The 15,540-nt window shown below is 36.7% G+C and overlaps 3 protein-coding genes across 4 annotated transcripts; all 3 read left to right on the top strand.

The window, feature by feature from the left end:
• The first annotated feature begins 478 nt into the window (after nucleotides 1–478).
• LOC145909433 (cubilin-like) lies at nucleotides 479–2,030 on the top strand. The gene is made up of 4 exons (XM_082996827.1): nucleotides 479–584; nucleotides 1,021–1,184; nucleotides 1,537–1,699; nucleotides 1,807–2,030. The coding sequence occupies exons 1-4, from the start codon at nucleotides 527–529 to the stop codon at nucleotides 2,028–2,030; spliced, it is 609 nt and encodes a 202-aa protein (XP_082852953.1). The 5' UTR covers nucleotides 479–526.
• A 143-nt stretch (nucleotides 2,031–2,173) lies between these two features.
• LOC145908751 (cubilin-like) lies at nucleotides 2,174–15,540 on the top strand. Of its 2 annotated transcripts, none has more exons than XM_082996086.1 (13): nucleotides 2,174–2,308; nucleotides 2,439–2,620; nucleotides 2,700–2,871; nucleotides 3,780–3,973; nucleotides 4,168–4,306; nucleotides 4,418–4,602; nucleotides 4,802–4,940; nucleotides 5,057–5,241; nucleotides 5,477–5,627; nucleotides 14,165–14,346; nucleotides 14,600–14,711; nucleotides 14,856–15,025; nucleotides 15,301–15,540. In XM_082996086.1, the coding sequence occupies exons 1-13, from the start codon at nucleotides 2,191–2,193 to the stop codon at nucleotides 15,484–15,486; spliced, it is 2,115 nt and encodes a 704-aa protein (XP_082852212.1). In that variant the 5' UTR covers nucleotides 2,174–2,190; the 3' UTR covers nucleotides 15,487–15,540. The 2 variants fall into 2 exon arrangements, with proteins under 2 accessions (XP_082852212.1, XP_082852211.1); XM_082996085.1 differs by lacking the exons at nucleotides 14,165–14,346; nucleotides 14,600–14,711; nucleotides 14,856–15,025; nucleotides 15,301–15,540 and adding exons at nucleotides 5,897–6,078; nucleotides 6,307–6,418; nucleotides 6,563–6,732; nucleotides 6,949–7,465.
• On the top strand, nucleotides 8,904–13,888 carry LOC145908750 (cubilin-like). The gene is made up of 11 exons (XM_082996084.1): nucleotides 8,904–8,961; nucleotides 9,390–9,553; nucleotides 9,905–10,067; nucleotides 10,919–11,097; nucleotides 11,173–11,344; nucleotides 12,055–12,248; nucleotides 12,445–12,583; nucleotides 12,710–12,894; nucleotides 13,054–13,192; nucleotides 13,309–13,493; nucleotides 13,730–13,888. Exons 1-11 carry the CDS (start codon nucleotides 8,904–8,906, stop codon nucleotides 13,886–13,888), a joined length of 1,737 nt encoding a protein of 578 aa, XP_082852210.1.

The raw sequence follows: 15,540 nt of genomic DNA, 5'->3' as shown, positions 1-15,540 counted from the left end.
TCGTGTGTTATAAGTAAAAACTCATTAACTTGGTATAAGAAGGATTACAAAACATTAACAATATTCAATACTTTGGAAGCAACGATTGCGGAAGAGTGTTTTGTCCTGGCATATTCGTCCGACGTGTATGCATTGACGTGCTTCCGGCCTAATCCGTGATACTTTTTTGCACAAATCCGTGCCTGCATACTCAGGGTAGCAGACATGTCAAATCGGCTTTTAAATGATGCAGTTGGGAGATTCTGGTAATTATTCCCCATTCTGTTGCAGTAGCACTGACGATTTACACCATACGTATTGTTATGCATTTCCGTGATGTTGTATAGGAGAAACAGGCTTCATCATTTTTCAATACGATTTCAAAATATCAGAGCGAACGCAGAAAATTATGAGCAGTTGTCAGAGGAAGGAGTTATATTCCATAGAAAAGTACAAATTAATGTAAATTAAAAAGCAAGACAGAAAAAAATGTTTTAAAAAGTTTTTCAGTAAATTCTTGCGGACATAGCTTACTGTCATAGAAAATATGGCATTATGGTCTGTTGTTTTAGTCGCTATGAGCGTCGGAATATCCAAAACAACGGGTATGTATAGTTTTTTTGTAATTCTGTAAATGCATATAGATTTAACAAAACGAAACAACTTGCGTCCTTTTTTGGTTATTCTGATCAATACTAAAGGATTTGAGGCAATTTGTGATGTTATTGCTTTAAAAAATGCAATCAACCAGAATAACGACGAAATATTGCAACTTGTGTGTGAACTTTTGTTACGACAGTTTCTGTGACTTTGGTGTCCTTCGAAACTGTGGAGCATGATATTAGACTAAAATAGCAATTTTGACTCCGATGTGGGGTCAAAGGCCATATACAAAACACACCTTTGTTTGGAGTTAAACTTACCACTTGCAATAAATAACTGTAAACTAATCAAGATACCTGGTTCAAAACCTTTGAATTCACGTAAGTTACAATTTGACAGCCTTCTGCCGATTTTGTCAAACAATCAATTATTCTTTAGGATGCGGTTTTTACGATGCTACCTCGGAACTACAAGAAATCACAACACCTAGTTTCCCCAATAACACGGAATCTTGTGATTGGAGAATACAAGCAATAGATCCGAACAAGGGCGTTTACTTGCACTTTGTTGAACACTCCCAAACTTGGAAATCGTCTGTTCATGTATGTACACAGTCTAATTAATTCATAAAAATTCAAATCAGTTGGCAGCCAAATCTTTATGGCTATGTAGGCCTTTGTGTACGGCAAAACTTCAGAAATGTGTGAATTATTTAGGAGCGAAATGCTCGGTGGTGTTTTTTCGCGTATGAATACAAAGAATGCCTCGTCCTAAAGCTTATAACAGTTTAAACCGGAAAGACTTTAATTTGAATATTGATTTTTTGTTCATTTAATAATACTCTCATCTTCATTGGAACTAGCTTATGTAGTGTTTGTGGATTGTTTAATGCAGCTTTAATGACATCCATAAACATATATTTCTCACTGTCAAATATCATAACATTTTTCCTAGGTGTTAGATGGAATTTATATCGTCGCTGAATTTCCTGACTCATCTTCGGGCAAGGACGAAAAATTTGTCATTAACAATAGAACCGCAATCGTCAGACACTTAGGACCATCGTTCGAGTCCTATTCTATCCGTGGAATATCCTTTCGTCTTCAATACATGCAAGGTAATTTTCCTGTACTTAACAGTGGAAATTTTATATTCACACAAATAATTTTTAACCTATGTAAAATCTTTAATAAAAAATTGCTGACATTTCCTGTACTTTCGCAGTCGATCGGTGTGGTGGAACGTTTCGTCATTCTGGAACTTTCTCTGCGCCAAACTATCCTTTCTTTGCACCACCCAATACTAAATGCAGTTGGAACTTGGTTGCAGACGAGAAACAACAACAAAAACAATCACATTTTTTCGAGTTATTCTTGAATAATGTCCAATTTTCAAAATTATCGGACTTTATTGAGGCAAGCCAAGTTAAATTTTTTGTGTTGACTTAACTATTCCTGTGGTTACCTCGGCGGTATAAAAGTCCTTCGGATGTGTATTAAGGAGATTAATGATAATTAACCTCGCTCGAATTTCAGTCGAATTTCATACGATAATGCTGCCAAAATTACTTTCCTATGCTGTTCAAAGGTTTATAATCCCAATAAACGGATGAGAGCAGTGACCGACAAATCGAGTTATCATCAAAATTCTTTCCTACGAGTCTACATGGAAACTGGTTCCGAACCGACAACAGCCCTGAAGTTTACTGCAAGTTTCAATTACAAATGTAAAATGACGTAGTTAAATTCAGTTTGGGTTATAGTAAGGATAAGCTAACAGAAAAAAAATCTATCAAAATCATTCCACGATACAATTATAAAACTTATAACTTAAAAAACGACATGTCATTTTTGTAGCTTGCATCAGGGATCTGACAGCAACTGACAATGAACAGATTTTACAAACGCCCGGCTACCCATCACATGACGTCGGTAGCTTGCTATGTACGTGGACAATACGACCACTGTCCAGCAGCAAAAGCATTAAATTACAAGTTTTGAACGTTACTATGCAACGGTATAGCGCCAGCACAATTAAAGTGAGATTTTGTTTGTTCTCAGCAAATCGAATATCGTATAGGTTTTGATATACGCGCCTGTTTCAATTGCTTCTTTTAGATCCTACTTGCAAACAGTTCCCATCCTAATATTCCTCAACCCATATTCTCTACATCTGGAGGTTTGAGATATGATCTCATTTATGACCCTTTCAACCTGATTGTCCATTCTCCATCGGTTCAAGTAACAGCCACAGGATACATGGGCGGCTTTCGTTTAAGTTATTCGCAAGGTAAGGCAGACAAAACAATAGACATATAGCACGAGTCGAATTTATTACCAGGAAATGTATGCCATTTCTTACACCTGTAATGGAATATGAATTTGAAATAAGATTCAGGCCGTGCGATAGTCAAAAATAGTCATTGGCTAAATAATATTATGGCATATATTATTCGTAATCGTTTTTATTATTTTTCTTAACTTATTGAAATCACCGGTTTTGAAAAGTAGCATATCGTGGGACAGATTCTGCTAAAACCAAGGATTGTGCAACTTTAATTCCGTTCTGCGCGACAGTAACTCTACAAGGCAAACGTTGCAATGTTGGCAAATTGTGAGGTAATCCAAAGCAAAAAAATTGGCAACGTAATGAAACCGTTATAATTACGCATTTCCTGTCTTTTTGGACGCCGACTGAGAAATGTGCATTAAGTAATAGGAAGTTGTAAAACCGAACGTAAGCGTAATCAAGTTTTGTTTATGCGCAATGCAACACGCCTGACTGTATGCTAATTCAAATATTATGACTTGAATTAGTTCAAGCTTCCTATTATCAAAATATGCTATGGACATAGGTTACGTTTATGCCTTTCAAACTCTACGAAATAGCATAAAGAACAGCATCTAATCTTTTTTAATGCGGCCCCACTTTTTAAAAACCATGTTTTGCAAATTTATGTTTCCAAAGCATGAAAGACAAGTAGAGAGTTGACGTAACAAACGATAAAAGAATCAGAAAATACCAATATTTAAATGTTAAATTTGTGATTTTTGGCAACAATTAACCCCAAAAACTTTCAGGCGACATAATTTTGGGTCACTACCTATTCTATAGTTTGAGAAAGACTGGCGTCGAGCCATTTCTCACATCTGAACTTCAAAAATCATGAAAACCATATCGTAACTAAATGTTTACAGTGACAAAGTGTGGTTTTGATACCAGCGACTTGGACGGAACAGTGAGTACGAACAACTTCCCACAATCTATTCCACCAAACACGCAATGCGCATGGAATTTATACGGTACGAAACTACCACAAAACAAAAACAATATATTCGAAATGATTTTTGATACCGTGCAACACAGCACTGACCCGGATGCCGTTCTACAGGTACAATTGTATATATGTTACGTGTTATATTTGCATGTAAAATCAACACTTTTTTGTGACTTGCATATGACAGCAACCACTCAAAAAAAGTCCCTATACACCTGTAGCGGAACAGTAGCGTAATACATGTTAGCAAAAACCTGTATTTGTAAAAAATACAATACATAAAAATGGACATTTTTGTTGTTACCAAGGTGTACGACATGCATGGCTTTCTGGCAGATTTGTACAAGGATCAGTACAGAAATTTTGCTACAGAAGATGTTCTCCGTGTGTATTACAATTCTGGTACGACTTCAGGGAAACCATTTGAGGCTACCTACCGATACCGTGGTGAGATATTGTGTAATACATCAAATTTTAGTCAAATAACCTGATTGAAAAATAGGTATTTACTGCATTGAAATGTGACAAACCCACATTTATCTGAAAACTTTTTTGCAGCATGTCGACACGTGCTTACGTCATCTTCAAATTTTCAAACCATCACAACTCCAGGTTTTCCTTTTTTCCTTCCCGAAAGTTACATAGAATGCAATTTTGAAATCAATCCTTCCACATCGTCAAAAAGTATTGAAGCAAAGATTTCAGGAAATCCGTATTTCGCAGAATGCTGCAGTTCGACTGAGGTAAGGTAAACCTTAACCCACTGAGAATGACAGCAAATAAGACAAAAGAAAGCAAGCGTCAAGCTATCGCTGTTGTGAACTTTTTGCATTAAATACCAGCCATACAATAATTCAAACCATAAAGAAAATATTTTCAAGTTTTGATTGGTTGTTGTTATATGGTAACGTTGGCCGACTGCTTCACGTTAAAAAATTGCAGGTCTTTGAAGGTCAAACTGAAATAGGAAGTTATGATGATGGTACGCAAACAATTGATTTCGTTGCTCACAAATTTCCTGTTAAAGTTGCCTACTCGTCTCAATATGAAGGTCCTGGCCGTTCCATTGTTTACAGAGAAGGTATAGCATATCTGTAACACACTAAACATGAAAACACATCTTCTTTAAATGTACACGTTAATACTTGCATGGCCCCATGCGAGACATTTACCGTTGAACTAATTATGATTTTTTAGTAACGAGTTGTGGATTTTCGACGAATTCCACCAAGGGAATTATTTCTTCACCTAACTACCCACAAAATGCGGAACCAAACTTGGTGTGCGAATGGACAATTTACCCTCCACAAGGAATAAGTGGGTTGCGAACTCTTGTCATAAGAAATCCTTCACAGATCGATCAGGAGAACGACATTTTCGTGGTAATACTGCAAATCCAAGAATTGTGCGAAAACTGCTGCACCCATTTTATTTTTCAAAGAACTTCACAGCTTTGTGATTTTGTAAATAAGTATACGTTTCTGAAAGATTGAACCACAAACTTATTGATCAGAAACAAAGGGCTTTATTTTTCGAGTGACTTAACACTATACTCAATAACGCAAAAAAGGTATTTATTCTTTATGTGAAAAATTATAGAAATAAGCCTTCTGTTAGGTGTATGGCGATTACGGCAACAGCAAAAACCTCCTGAGCAACACAACCAACGACCAGATATTTACTTCGGAAGGAATTCTTCGTATCAGCTATAAAACTACAAACCGCTCTCTTTCCAGCAGTAGACTTTTGGGCGAGTTTGATATAAAAGGTTTGTATCAATTAGTCTTAAATTTCAAGTTAACTTTGATGACGTTTGCATTTGTCCTTCCTTATTATGCCGTTAGTGCATGACATGTTATATATAACAAATATTTCTAATTCCAATTTCTTACATTTATAATACTACGTTCGGGTTACGTTTTGTATCTTGTAAAATGCAACAAAACTGCCCGAGGCCTTGTGATAATGCACTGTAACCACAACATGAGAAAAATCGTTTCTATATTTCAACGGATGAATCTATTCGTTTTGTTGCAGTTTGTGGCGGAACATTTCGCGCAAAATCCACGAAACAATCTTTGAGCTCTTTTGGAATGCCAGAAGCGTTGCATGTAAATCCAAGTGATCGTTGCGAATGGACCATCACCGCTGAACCATCAAACATAATTTACATCAACATTGAACGAATGCCGGATCATGGAATATACACCTACTTTTCAGTACATATCAAATTATGTTGTTGTAACATTTTCCACTAATATTTGGCGGTCGCACTGAAGACAAATCATGTTTGTGCACAAAATCGAAATGCTTTTGCTAATGGCAACTTAGAACAGTTTTAAGTTCCATTAGGGAGTTACTTGCTGTACGACTTAACCACAGGTTTTGCCTCTTCGAAATAGGTCATTTTCATCTAAATTAAGAAAGATATTATCTACATATTTTAGATTAATGAGGTGGATCGAAGTGACGAGTCACTCAACGAAACCTTTGTTATCCAGTCGCAAACTGCCCGTGTATCTTTCAGAGGGGTTTCAGTGACTTTTTCTTATTGGCAAGGTAGGCTTTGTATTTTGTTCTTACGCTTAGAGCATATATGTTTTACGGCACTTAATGTTAACAACGGAAAAACGTTTTTGTCAAATTATCCAAACAAAAACGCAACAGGCGATTTCCAGTTTAATGCTCATTGTTACATTTCAGTGCCAACATGTGGACGAGATATTTATGGAAATCAAGGGCAATTTTCGTCGAGAGAAATACCAGCTTCAAATCAACCTCGTACTGTTTGCAGGTGGAAGTTTATGGGAAGCGGTCGGCTTATTCTGATAGTGAACGTTTTTAACACGTCGACTGCGACGGCGGCATTGGAGGTCTGCTTTTCACTGCACGTTACGCACATTAGTGTGCAACTAGTTTTTTATGTTTTCAAAGACTGTCATGGGTTTGAGATACAATGAGATAATTTTTGGCGTGTTTCCCGCTGTGGTGGCGTTACATCTCAAATTTGAGTCATATTGGTGCCATTTTTGGAAAACAAAAGTTGGACAATGGTAATGAATCACTGATATAAATCTTTTAATCGACAGGTATATACAGACCGAATGGGAAGGTGGGCGACCATATCACCAGGACAAAGGGCAGTGTTTCATGATTCTAAACCGATTCAAGTATTCGTTGCACTGGACAATAGAATCCAGAAAAAAGAGAGGATTTTCTTTGATGTTTCATACCAGTTAGGATTTGAGCGCAAACCGAGGCCAACACGCAATACTGTTTAGAGATTTTGCCATCACTGATATTTAAGTTGAATATACAACTGTCGTTGGTGTAAAGGATATAATCTATTTGATTTTTTGTCCATTTTTGCCAAACAAATTCTGTAGTTTTATCATGTAATCATATATGTATAGACAATTACATGCCAAAATGTATTATCAACTGAACAATTCACTTATGGACATACTGTATCAAATATTACATTACACCTAGTATGATCCGGATTCAATGGAACACCGACAAATCTGTTTGAAATCTGGTTTTGTCTAGCAAAAGGTTATCAACAAAAATTCATTGAAATTAAGCACCGTTTAGAAATGTTTTAAACGTACAAACAAAAAAACAGTTCAATACATGTTTGTGACTTGTTCATTGGTTATTCGTAATGCATTACATTACAAATACACATCCCAGTTACATCGGCGGTTAGTCAGTCGATTACAACGTTAGAGTATTGTCAGTCACGATGTAGTTGAACAGGTTTATAACAGCAAGCAATAACTTATACACCCTGTTTATATCGTAAAAAGATACAAGGAAATCGTTTGACCAACGATCGGTCGAAGAACGTTGGAAATCAGTTGGGAATAATCATAGAACAGTTGTAACCAAAGAACTGATGGGACACTGATGGAGCATAAGGCGTGTTTTCGGACCTCGATGGCCAACTCAGAAACGAGGATTTCTTAACCTGACTAAACGCAGGGAAACCAGGCCGTGGTCCTTGGCCTGATTTCAGTGAGTTAACGGGGTGGGAGGGACAATTACTGAATTACTTTTACCCATCCGCGACAGGCATACATACACACACACACGGAGAGGTTACACCAGCGGAAAGAATTTAGTTAGATTGGGATAAGTCCCAACCCGAAGTGAATTAACGGTTACCAGGAAAGAAGTATTAACAGATGCATCCATTATAAAAAAGTAATAACTCGGCATGGTCTTACGAGTGTCATAGCTAACATGGATTTGTACCCACTTCACAACCACCATTACAACAATTTATGCTTTTAGCAACGACAAGAGTAGAACTACATTTTTTAATTAAAAGAATCGGAAATCTAGCACAATGGAATATATTTGTAGCTAAAAGTATAATATGAGTATAATGGAACGCCCCCTTGTTCCAAATGTGATTTTGTGACTGGCGCTGGAAACGCCGAGAACAATGCGGAATATTGCGCTTCCAAAACCCTATCATAGAACAGTTTCGTGTGTTATAAGTAAAAACTAACTAACTTTGTTTAAGAAGGATTGCAAATATTAACAATATTCAATACTTTGGAAGCAGCTTTTTGTCCTGGCATTTTCGCCCGACGTTCGTGCATTGACGTGCTTCCGGCCTAAGCCGTGATGCTTTTTTGCGCTACACCGCGCCAAACTCCGTGTAGCAGACATGTCAACCGGCTTTTAAATGATGAAGTTATTAAATAGCAGAGCAGGCGAATATTAAGCGATTCTGGGAATTATTCCCCATTCTGTTGCAGTAACTCTGACGATTTACACCATACATATAGTCATGCATTTCCGTGATGTGGTATAGCAGAAATAGGCTTCATCATATTTCAATGCGATTGCAAAATATCATAGCGAACGCAACAAAATTAGATAACCGGTAGAATGGGACAATATATTCACAGAACATTCAGTGCAGTTGTCAAAGGAAGGAGTTTTATATTCCAATTTAAAACAAGGCATAAAAATATGGTTTAAAAAACATTCCAGTAAATTCTTGCTGACGTAGCTTACTTTCATAGGAAATATGGCATTATGGTCTGTTGTTTTTGTCGCTATGAGCGTCGGAATATCTAAAACGTCGGGTATGTACAGTTTTTTTGTAATTCTATAAATGCGTATACATTCAACAAAACAACTTGTGTCCTTTTTTGTTTGTTCTGATCAATATCTAATTTGAGGCAATTTGTGATGTTGTTGCTTTAAAAAATGCAATCAACCAGAATAACGACGAAATATTGCAACTTTTGTGTGAACTTTTGTTACGACAGTTTCTTTAACTTTGGTGTCCTTGGAAACTGTGGAGCATGACATTAGACTAAAATAGCAATTTTGACTTCCATAGGGTCAAAGACCATATACAAAACTTACACTTTTGTTTGGGTTGGTGTTTACCACTTGCACTAAATGACTATAAACTAATAAAGATACTTGGTTAAAAACATTTGTATTCACATAAGTTACAGTTTAAGAACCTTCTGCCGATTTTGTGAAACAATCAATTATTCTTTAGGATGTGGTTTGTACGATGCTACCTCCGAACTACAAGAAATCACAACACCTAGTTTTCCCAATAACACGGAATCTTGTGATTGGAGAATACAAGCAATAGACCCGAACAAGGGCGTTTACTTGCGCTTTATTGAACACTCCCAAACTTGGGAATCGTCTATTCAGGTATATACAGGCTAATTGATTCCTAAAAAATCAAATGAGTTGGCAGTCAAATCTTTATGGCTATGTAGGCCTTTGTGTACGGCCAAACTTCAGAAATGTGTGAATTATTTTGGAGCGAAATGCTCGGTGGTGTTTTTTTCGCGTATGAATACAAAGAATGTCTCGTTCTGAAGCTTATAACAGTTTAAACTGGAAAGACTTTAATTTGAATATTAAGTTTATGTTTATTTAATAATACTCTCATCTTCATTGAAACTAGCGTATGCAGTGTTTGTGGATTGTTTAATGCAGCTATAATGACATCAATCAACATATATTTCTCACTGTCAAATATCGTGACATTTTTTCTAGGTGTTAGATGGAATTTATATCGTCGCTGTTTTTTCTTACTCATCTCCGGGCAAGGACGAAAAATTTGTCATTAACAATAGAACGGCAATCGTCAGACACTTAGGACCATCGTTCCAGTCCTATTCTAACCGTGGTATATCCTTTCGTCTTCAATATATGCAAGGTATGTTTGCTGCACTTAACAGTGAAAATTTTACATTTACACAGATAATTTTCAACGAATGTAAAATCTTTTAAAAAATTGTTGACATTTACGCGACTTTCGCAGTCGATCGGTGTGGTGGAACGTTTCTTCACTCAGGAAGTTTCTCTGCGCCAAACTATCCTTCCTTTGCACCACCCAATACTAAATGCAGTTGGAACTTGGTTGCAGATGAGAAACAACAACAAAAACAATCTCATTTTTTCGAGTTGTTCTTAAATAATGTCCAATTTTCAAAAGCATCGGACTTGATTGAGGTAAGCCGTATTTTTTCGTGTTTACTTAACTTATTCCTGTAGTTACCTTGACGGAAAAGACATCCTTCGGATATGTATTCCGGAGATTAATGGTATTTTACCTCGCTCAGACAGAATGAATTTCAATCGAAATTTCATACGATATTGCTGCTAAAGCACATCTTTAAGAAGAAAAGTAACTAAAAGTTAATTAGAGCTTACAACACCACTTTCGAGAGCCGTCAAGTGTAGTTTGAAGGAAGTTTCTTAAAATTACGTAATTGCTTTCCTACGCTGTTCAAAGGTTTATAATCCCAGTAAGCGGATGGGAGCAGTGACCGGCAATTCGAGTTATCATCACATATCTTTCCTTCGAGTCTACATGGAAACTGGTTCCAGAGCGACAACAGCCCTGAAGTTTACTGCAAGTTTCAATTACAAATGTAAAATGACTAGTTAATTTTAGTTTGGGTTATAGTAAGGATAAGGTAACAGAAAAAAAATGTCTATCAAAATCACTACACGATACAATTATAAAACTTATAACTTAAAAAAAATAACATGTAATTTTTGTAGCTTGCATCAGGAATCTGACAGCAACTGACAATGAACAGATTTTACAAACGCCCGGCTACCCATCACATGACGTCGGTAGCTTGCAATGTACGTGGACAATACGACCACTGTCCAGCAGCAAAAGCATTAAAGTACAAGTTTTAAACATTACTGCGGAAGAGTATATCGGCACAATTGAAGTGAGATATTATTTGTTCTCATAAAATCGAATATCATAAGTTTTGATATACGCCTGTTTTTATTGCGTCATTTAGATCCTACTTACAAACAGTTCCCATCCTAATATCACTCACCCCATATTCTCTACATTCGGAGGTTTGAGATATGATATCACTTACGATCCCTTCAACATGATTGTCCATTCTCCATCGGTTCAAGTTACAGCCACTGGTATCATGGGCGGCTTTCGTTTAATTTATTCTCAAGGTAAGGCGCACACAACATTAGACATATAGAATATGTGGAATTTATTACCAGCAAATATATGCCATTTCTCGCACCTGTAATAAAATAGGAATTTGAAGCGGGATTCAGGCCGAGATCATTAATAGTCTTTGCCTAAATAATATTATGACATGTATTATTCTTAATTCTTTATATTGTTTCCTATCAATTGAAATCCCCAGTTATAAAAAATATCATATGGGACAGATTCTGCTAAAATCTGTGATCGTACAACTTTAATTCCGATCGGCGCGACAGTAACTGTACAAGGCAGACGTTGCAATGTTGGCAAACAAAGCAAAAAAATTGGCAACGTAATGAAACCGTTGAAATTACGCATTTCCTGTCTTTGTGGACGCCGATTGAGAAATGTGCATCAAGTAACAGGAAGTTGTAAAACCGAACGTTAGCGTTGTTAAGTTTCATTTATGCGCAACGACGCCTGACTGTTATGCAAATATTACGACTTGACTTAATTGAAGCTTCTCTCTTTCAAAATGTTTATGCCTTCAAAAATCTACGAAATAGCATAGAGGAACAGCATCCAATCTCTTTTAAAGCGACCCCACTTTTCAAAAACCTTTTTTTGCGTGTCCAAAGCATGAAAGGAAAGTAGTGAGATGACATACAAAGGATAAAAGAATCTAAACTGTAAAAATCGTGGAAACCATATCGTAAATAAATGTTTACAGTGACAAAGTGTGGCTTTGATACCAGCGACTTGGACGGAACAGTGAGTACGAACAACTTCCCACAATCTATTCCACCAAACACGCAATGCGCATGGAATTTATACGGTACGAAACTACCACAAAACAAAAACAATATATTCGAAATGATTTTTGACACCGTGCAACACAGCACTGACCCGGATGCCGTTCTACAGGTACAATTGTATATATGTTATGTGTCATATTTGCATGAAAAAACAACACTTTTTTGTGACTTGCATATGAGAGCAACCACTCAAATAAAATTACTGTAGACAAGTAGCGAAACAGTAGCGTAATATATGTTAGCAAATACATGTATTTGTGAAAAGTACAAAACATGTAAAATGGAAATTTTTTGTTGTTACCAAGGTGTACGACAAGCATAGCTTTCTGACAGATTTGTACACGGACCAGTATAGAAATTTTGCTACAGAAGATGTTCTCCGTGTGTATTACAATTCTGGTACGACTTCAGGGAAACCATTTGAGGCTACATACCGATACCGTGGTGAGATATTGTGTAATACATCAAATTTTAGTCAAATACCTCGGGGAAAAATAGGTATTTACTGCATTGAAATGTGACAAACCTACATTTATCTGAAAACTTACCAAAATTATGGATTTTTTGAAGAATGTCGACACGTTCTTACGGCATCTTCAATGTCCCAAACCATCACAACTCCAGGTTTTCCGTTTTTCATTCACAAAAGTTACATAGAGTGCAATTTTGAAATCAATCCTTCCATGCCGTCAAAAAGCATTGAAATAAAGATTTCAGGAAATCGCTATTTCTCAGAATGCTGCAGTTCGACTACGGTAAGGTAAACCTTAACCCACTGAGAACGACAGCAAATAAGACAAAAGAAAACAAGCGTCTAGCTATCACTGTTGTGAACTTTTTGCATTAAATACCATCCATACAATAATTCAAACCATGGTAAATTTGACCGACTGCATCACGTTGAACAATTTCAGGTCCTTGATGGTCCATCTCAACTGGGAGGTTATGATGCTGGTACGGAAACAATTGATTTCGTTGCTCGCAAATTTCCTGCTAAAGTTGCTTACTGGTCTGTTGAAGAAGGTGTTGGCCGTTCCATTGAAAACAGAGAAGGTATAGCATGTATGTAACACACTAAACATGAAAACACATCTTCTTCAAATCTACACGTTAATACTTGCATTACCCCATGCGAGCCATTTACCGTTGAACTAATTTCGATTTTTTAGTACCGAATTGTGGATTTTCGACGAATTCCACCAAGGGAATTATTTCTTCACCGAACTACCCGCAAAATGCGGAGCCAAACATGGTGTGCGAATGGACGTTTTACCCTCCACAAGGAATAAGTGGGTTGCGAACTCTTGTCATAAGAAATCCTTCACAGATCGATCAGGAGAACGACATTTTCGTGGTAATTCCGCAAATCCAAGAATTGTGCGAAAACTGCTGCACCCATTTTATTTTTTAAAGAACTTCACAGCTTTGTGATTTTGTAAATAAGTATATGTTTCTTGAAAGATTGAACCACAAACTTATTGATCAGAAACAAAGGGCTTTATTTTTCGAGTGACTTAACACTTTACTCAATAACGCAAAAAAGGTATTTGTTCTTTATGTGGAAAATTATAGAAATAAGCCTTCTGTTAGGTGTATGGCGATTACGGCAACAGTGAAAACCTCCTGAGCAACACAACCAACGACCAGTTTTTTACTGCGAAAGGAATTCTTCGTATCAGATTTAAAACTGCAAACCGCTCTCTTTCCAGTAGTAGACTTTTGGGCGAGTTCGATATAAAAGGTTTGTAGCAATTAGTCTTAAATTTCAAGTTAACTTTGTTGACGTAAAGCTATTGCTTAAAGGCATTTGTCCTTCTTTATTATGCCGTTAGTGCATGATATGTTATATATAACAAATATTTTTAATTCCAATTTGTTACACCTATAATATTACGTTCGGGTTACGTTCTGTATCATGCATAATACAACAAAACTGCCCGAGGCCTTGGTAATATGCATTGTAACCACAACATGCAAAAAATCGCTTGTATTTTTCAACGGATGAATCTATTCGTTTTGTTGCAGTTTGTGGCGGAACATTTTGCGCAAAAGCCACGAAACAATCTTTGAGCTCTTTTGGAATGTCAGAAGCGTTGCATGTAAATCCAAGTTTTGATTGCGAATGGACAATCACCGCTGAACCATCAAACAGAATTCACATTACCGTTGAACGAATGCCGGATCATGGAATATTCACCTACTTTTCGGTACATATCAGCTATGTTGTTGTAACATTTTCCCACTAATATTCGGTCGCAATAAAGATAAATAATGTTTGTGCACAAAAATCTAAATGCTTTTACATGTTTTTTGTTGTTGTTCATTAAAGCTAATGGCAACTTTGAACAGTTTTAAGTCCCATCAGGGAGTTACTTGCTGTACGACTTAACCACAGGTTTTGCCTCTTCGAAATAGGTCATTTTCATCTAAATTAAGAAAGATATTATCTACATATTTTAGATTAATGGGGTGGATCGAAGTGACGAGTCACTCAACGAAACCTTTGTTATCCACTCGCAAACTGCCCGTATATCTTTCACAGGGGCTTCAGTGACTTTTTCTTATTGGCAAGGTAGGCTTTGCATTTTATTCTTACGCTTAGAAGATATATGTTTTACGGCACTTAATGTTAACAACGGAAAAACGTTTTTGTCAAATTATCTAAACAAAAACGCTACAGGCGATTTCCAGTTTAATGCTCATTGTTACATTTCAGTGCCAACATGTGGACGAGATATTTATGGAAATCAAGGGCAATTTTCGTCGAGAGGAATACCAGCTTTAAATCAACCTAGTACTGTTTGCAGGTGGAAGTTTATGGGACGCGGTCGGCTTATTCTGATAGTGAACGTTTTTAACACATCGACTGCGACGGCGGCATTGAAGGTCTGCTTTCCACTGCACGTTACGCACATTAGTGTGCAATTAGTTTTTTATGTGTTCAAAGACTGTCATGGGTTTTTACTATTATGGTATCGTGTTTCTGAAAGAAAAACACGATTTAGTTTATACAAGAGTTTAAGATACAATGAGATAATTTTTGGCGTGTTTCCCGCTGTGGTGGTGTTACATCTCAAATTTGAGTCATATTGGTGCTATTTTTGGAAAACAAAAGTTGGACAAGGGTGAAGAATCACTGATATAAATGTTTTAATCGACAGGTATATACAGACCGAATGGGAAGGTGGGCGACCATATCACCAGGACAAAGAGCAGTGTTTCACGATTCTAAACCGATTCAAGTATTAGTTGCACTGGACAATACAATCAGGGAGAGGATTTTCTTTGATGTTTCATACCAATTAGGATTTGAGCGCAAACCAAGGCCAACACGCAATATTGTTTAGAGTTTTTGCCATCACTGATATTTAAGTTGAATAAACAACTGCCGTTGATGTAAA

The sequence above is a fragment of the Ascidia mentula genome, chromosome 7 (genome assembly GCF_947561715.1).
Source record: "Ascidia mentula chromosome 7, kaAscMent1.1, whole genome shotgun sequence".
Lineage (NCBI taxonomy): Eukaryota > Metazoa > Chordata > Ascidiacea > Phlebobranchia > Ascidiidae > Ascidia > Ascidia mentula.
This window is presented reverse-complemented; position numbering and strand designations above follow the sequence as displayed.

What these genes read in the sequence shown, in the direction of transcription:
- LOC145909433 (XM_082996827.1), top strand. Translation starts at nt 527, where the DNA reads ATGGCATTATGGTCTGTTGTTTTAGTCGCTATGAGCGTCGGAATATCC. An exon ending in CTTGGAAATCGTCTGTTCAT is followed by an intron (nt 1,185 to 1,536) that starts GTATGTACACAG and finishes CATTTTTCCTAG; the next exon opens with GTGTTAGATGGAATTTATAT. An exon ending in TCGTCTTCAATACATGCAAG is followed by an intron (nt 1,700 to 1,806) that starts GTAATTTTCCTG and finishes GTACTTTCGCAG; the next exon opens with TCGATCGGTGTGGTGGAACG.
- LOC145908751 (XM_082996085.1), top strand. Translation starts at nt 2,191, where the DNA reads ATGAGAGCAGTGACCGACAAATCGAGTTATCATCAAAATTCTTTCCTA. An exon ending in ATAGCGCCAGCACAATTAAA is followed by an intron (nt 2,621 to 2,699) that starts GTGAGATTTTGT and finishes TGCTTCTTTTAG; the next exon opens with ATCCTACTTGCAAACAGTTC. An exon ending in TTCCATTGTTTACAGAGAAG is followed by an intron (nt 4,941 to 5,056) that starts GTATAGCATATC and finishes ATGATTTTTTAG; the next exon opens with TAACGAGTTGTGGATTTTCG.
- LOC145908750 (XM_082996084.1), top strand. Translation starts at nt 8,904, where the DNA reads ATGGCATTATGGTCTGTTGTTTTTGTCGCTATGAGCGTCGGAATATCT. An exon ending in ACCCGGATGCCGTTCTACAG is followed by an intron (nt 12,249 to 12,444) that starts GTACAATTGTAT and finishes GTTGTTACCAAG; the next exon opens with GTGTACGACAAGCATAGCTT. An exon ending in TTCCATTGAAAACAGAGAAG is followed by an intron (nt 13,193 to 13,308) that starts GTATAGCATGTA and finishes TCGATTTTTTAG; the next exon opens with TACCGAATTGTGGATTTTCG.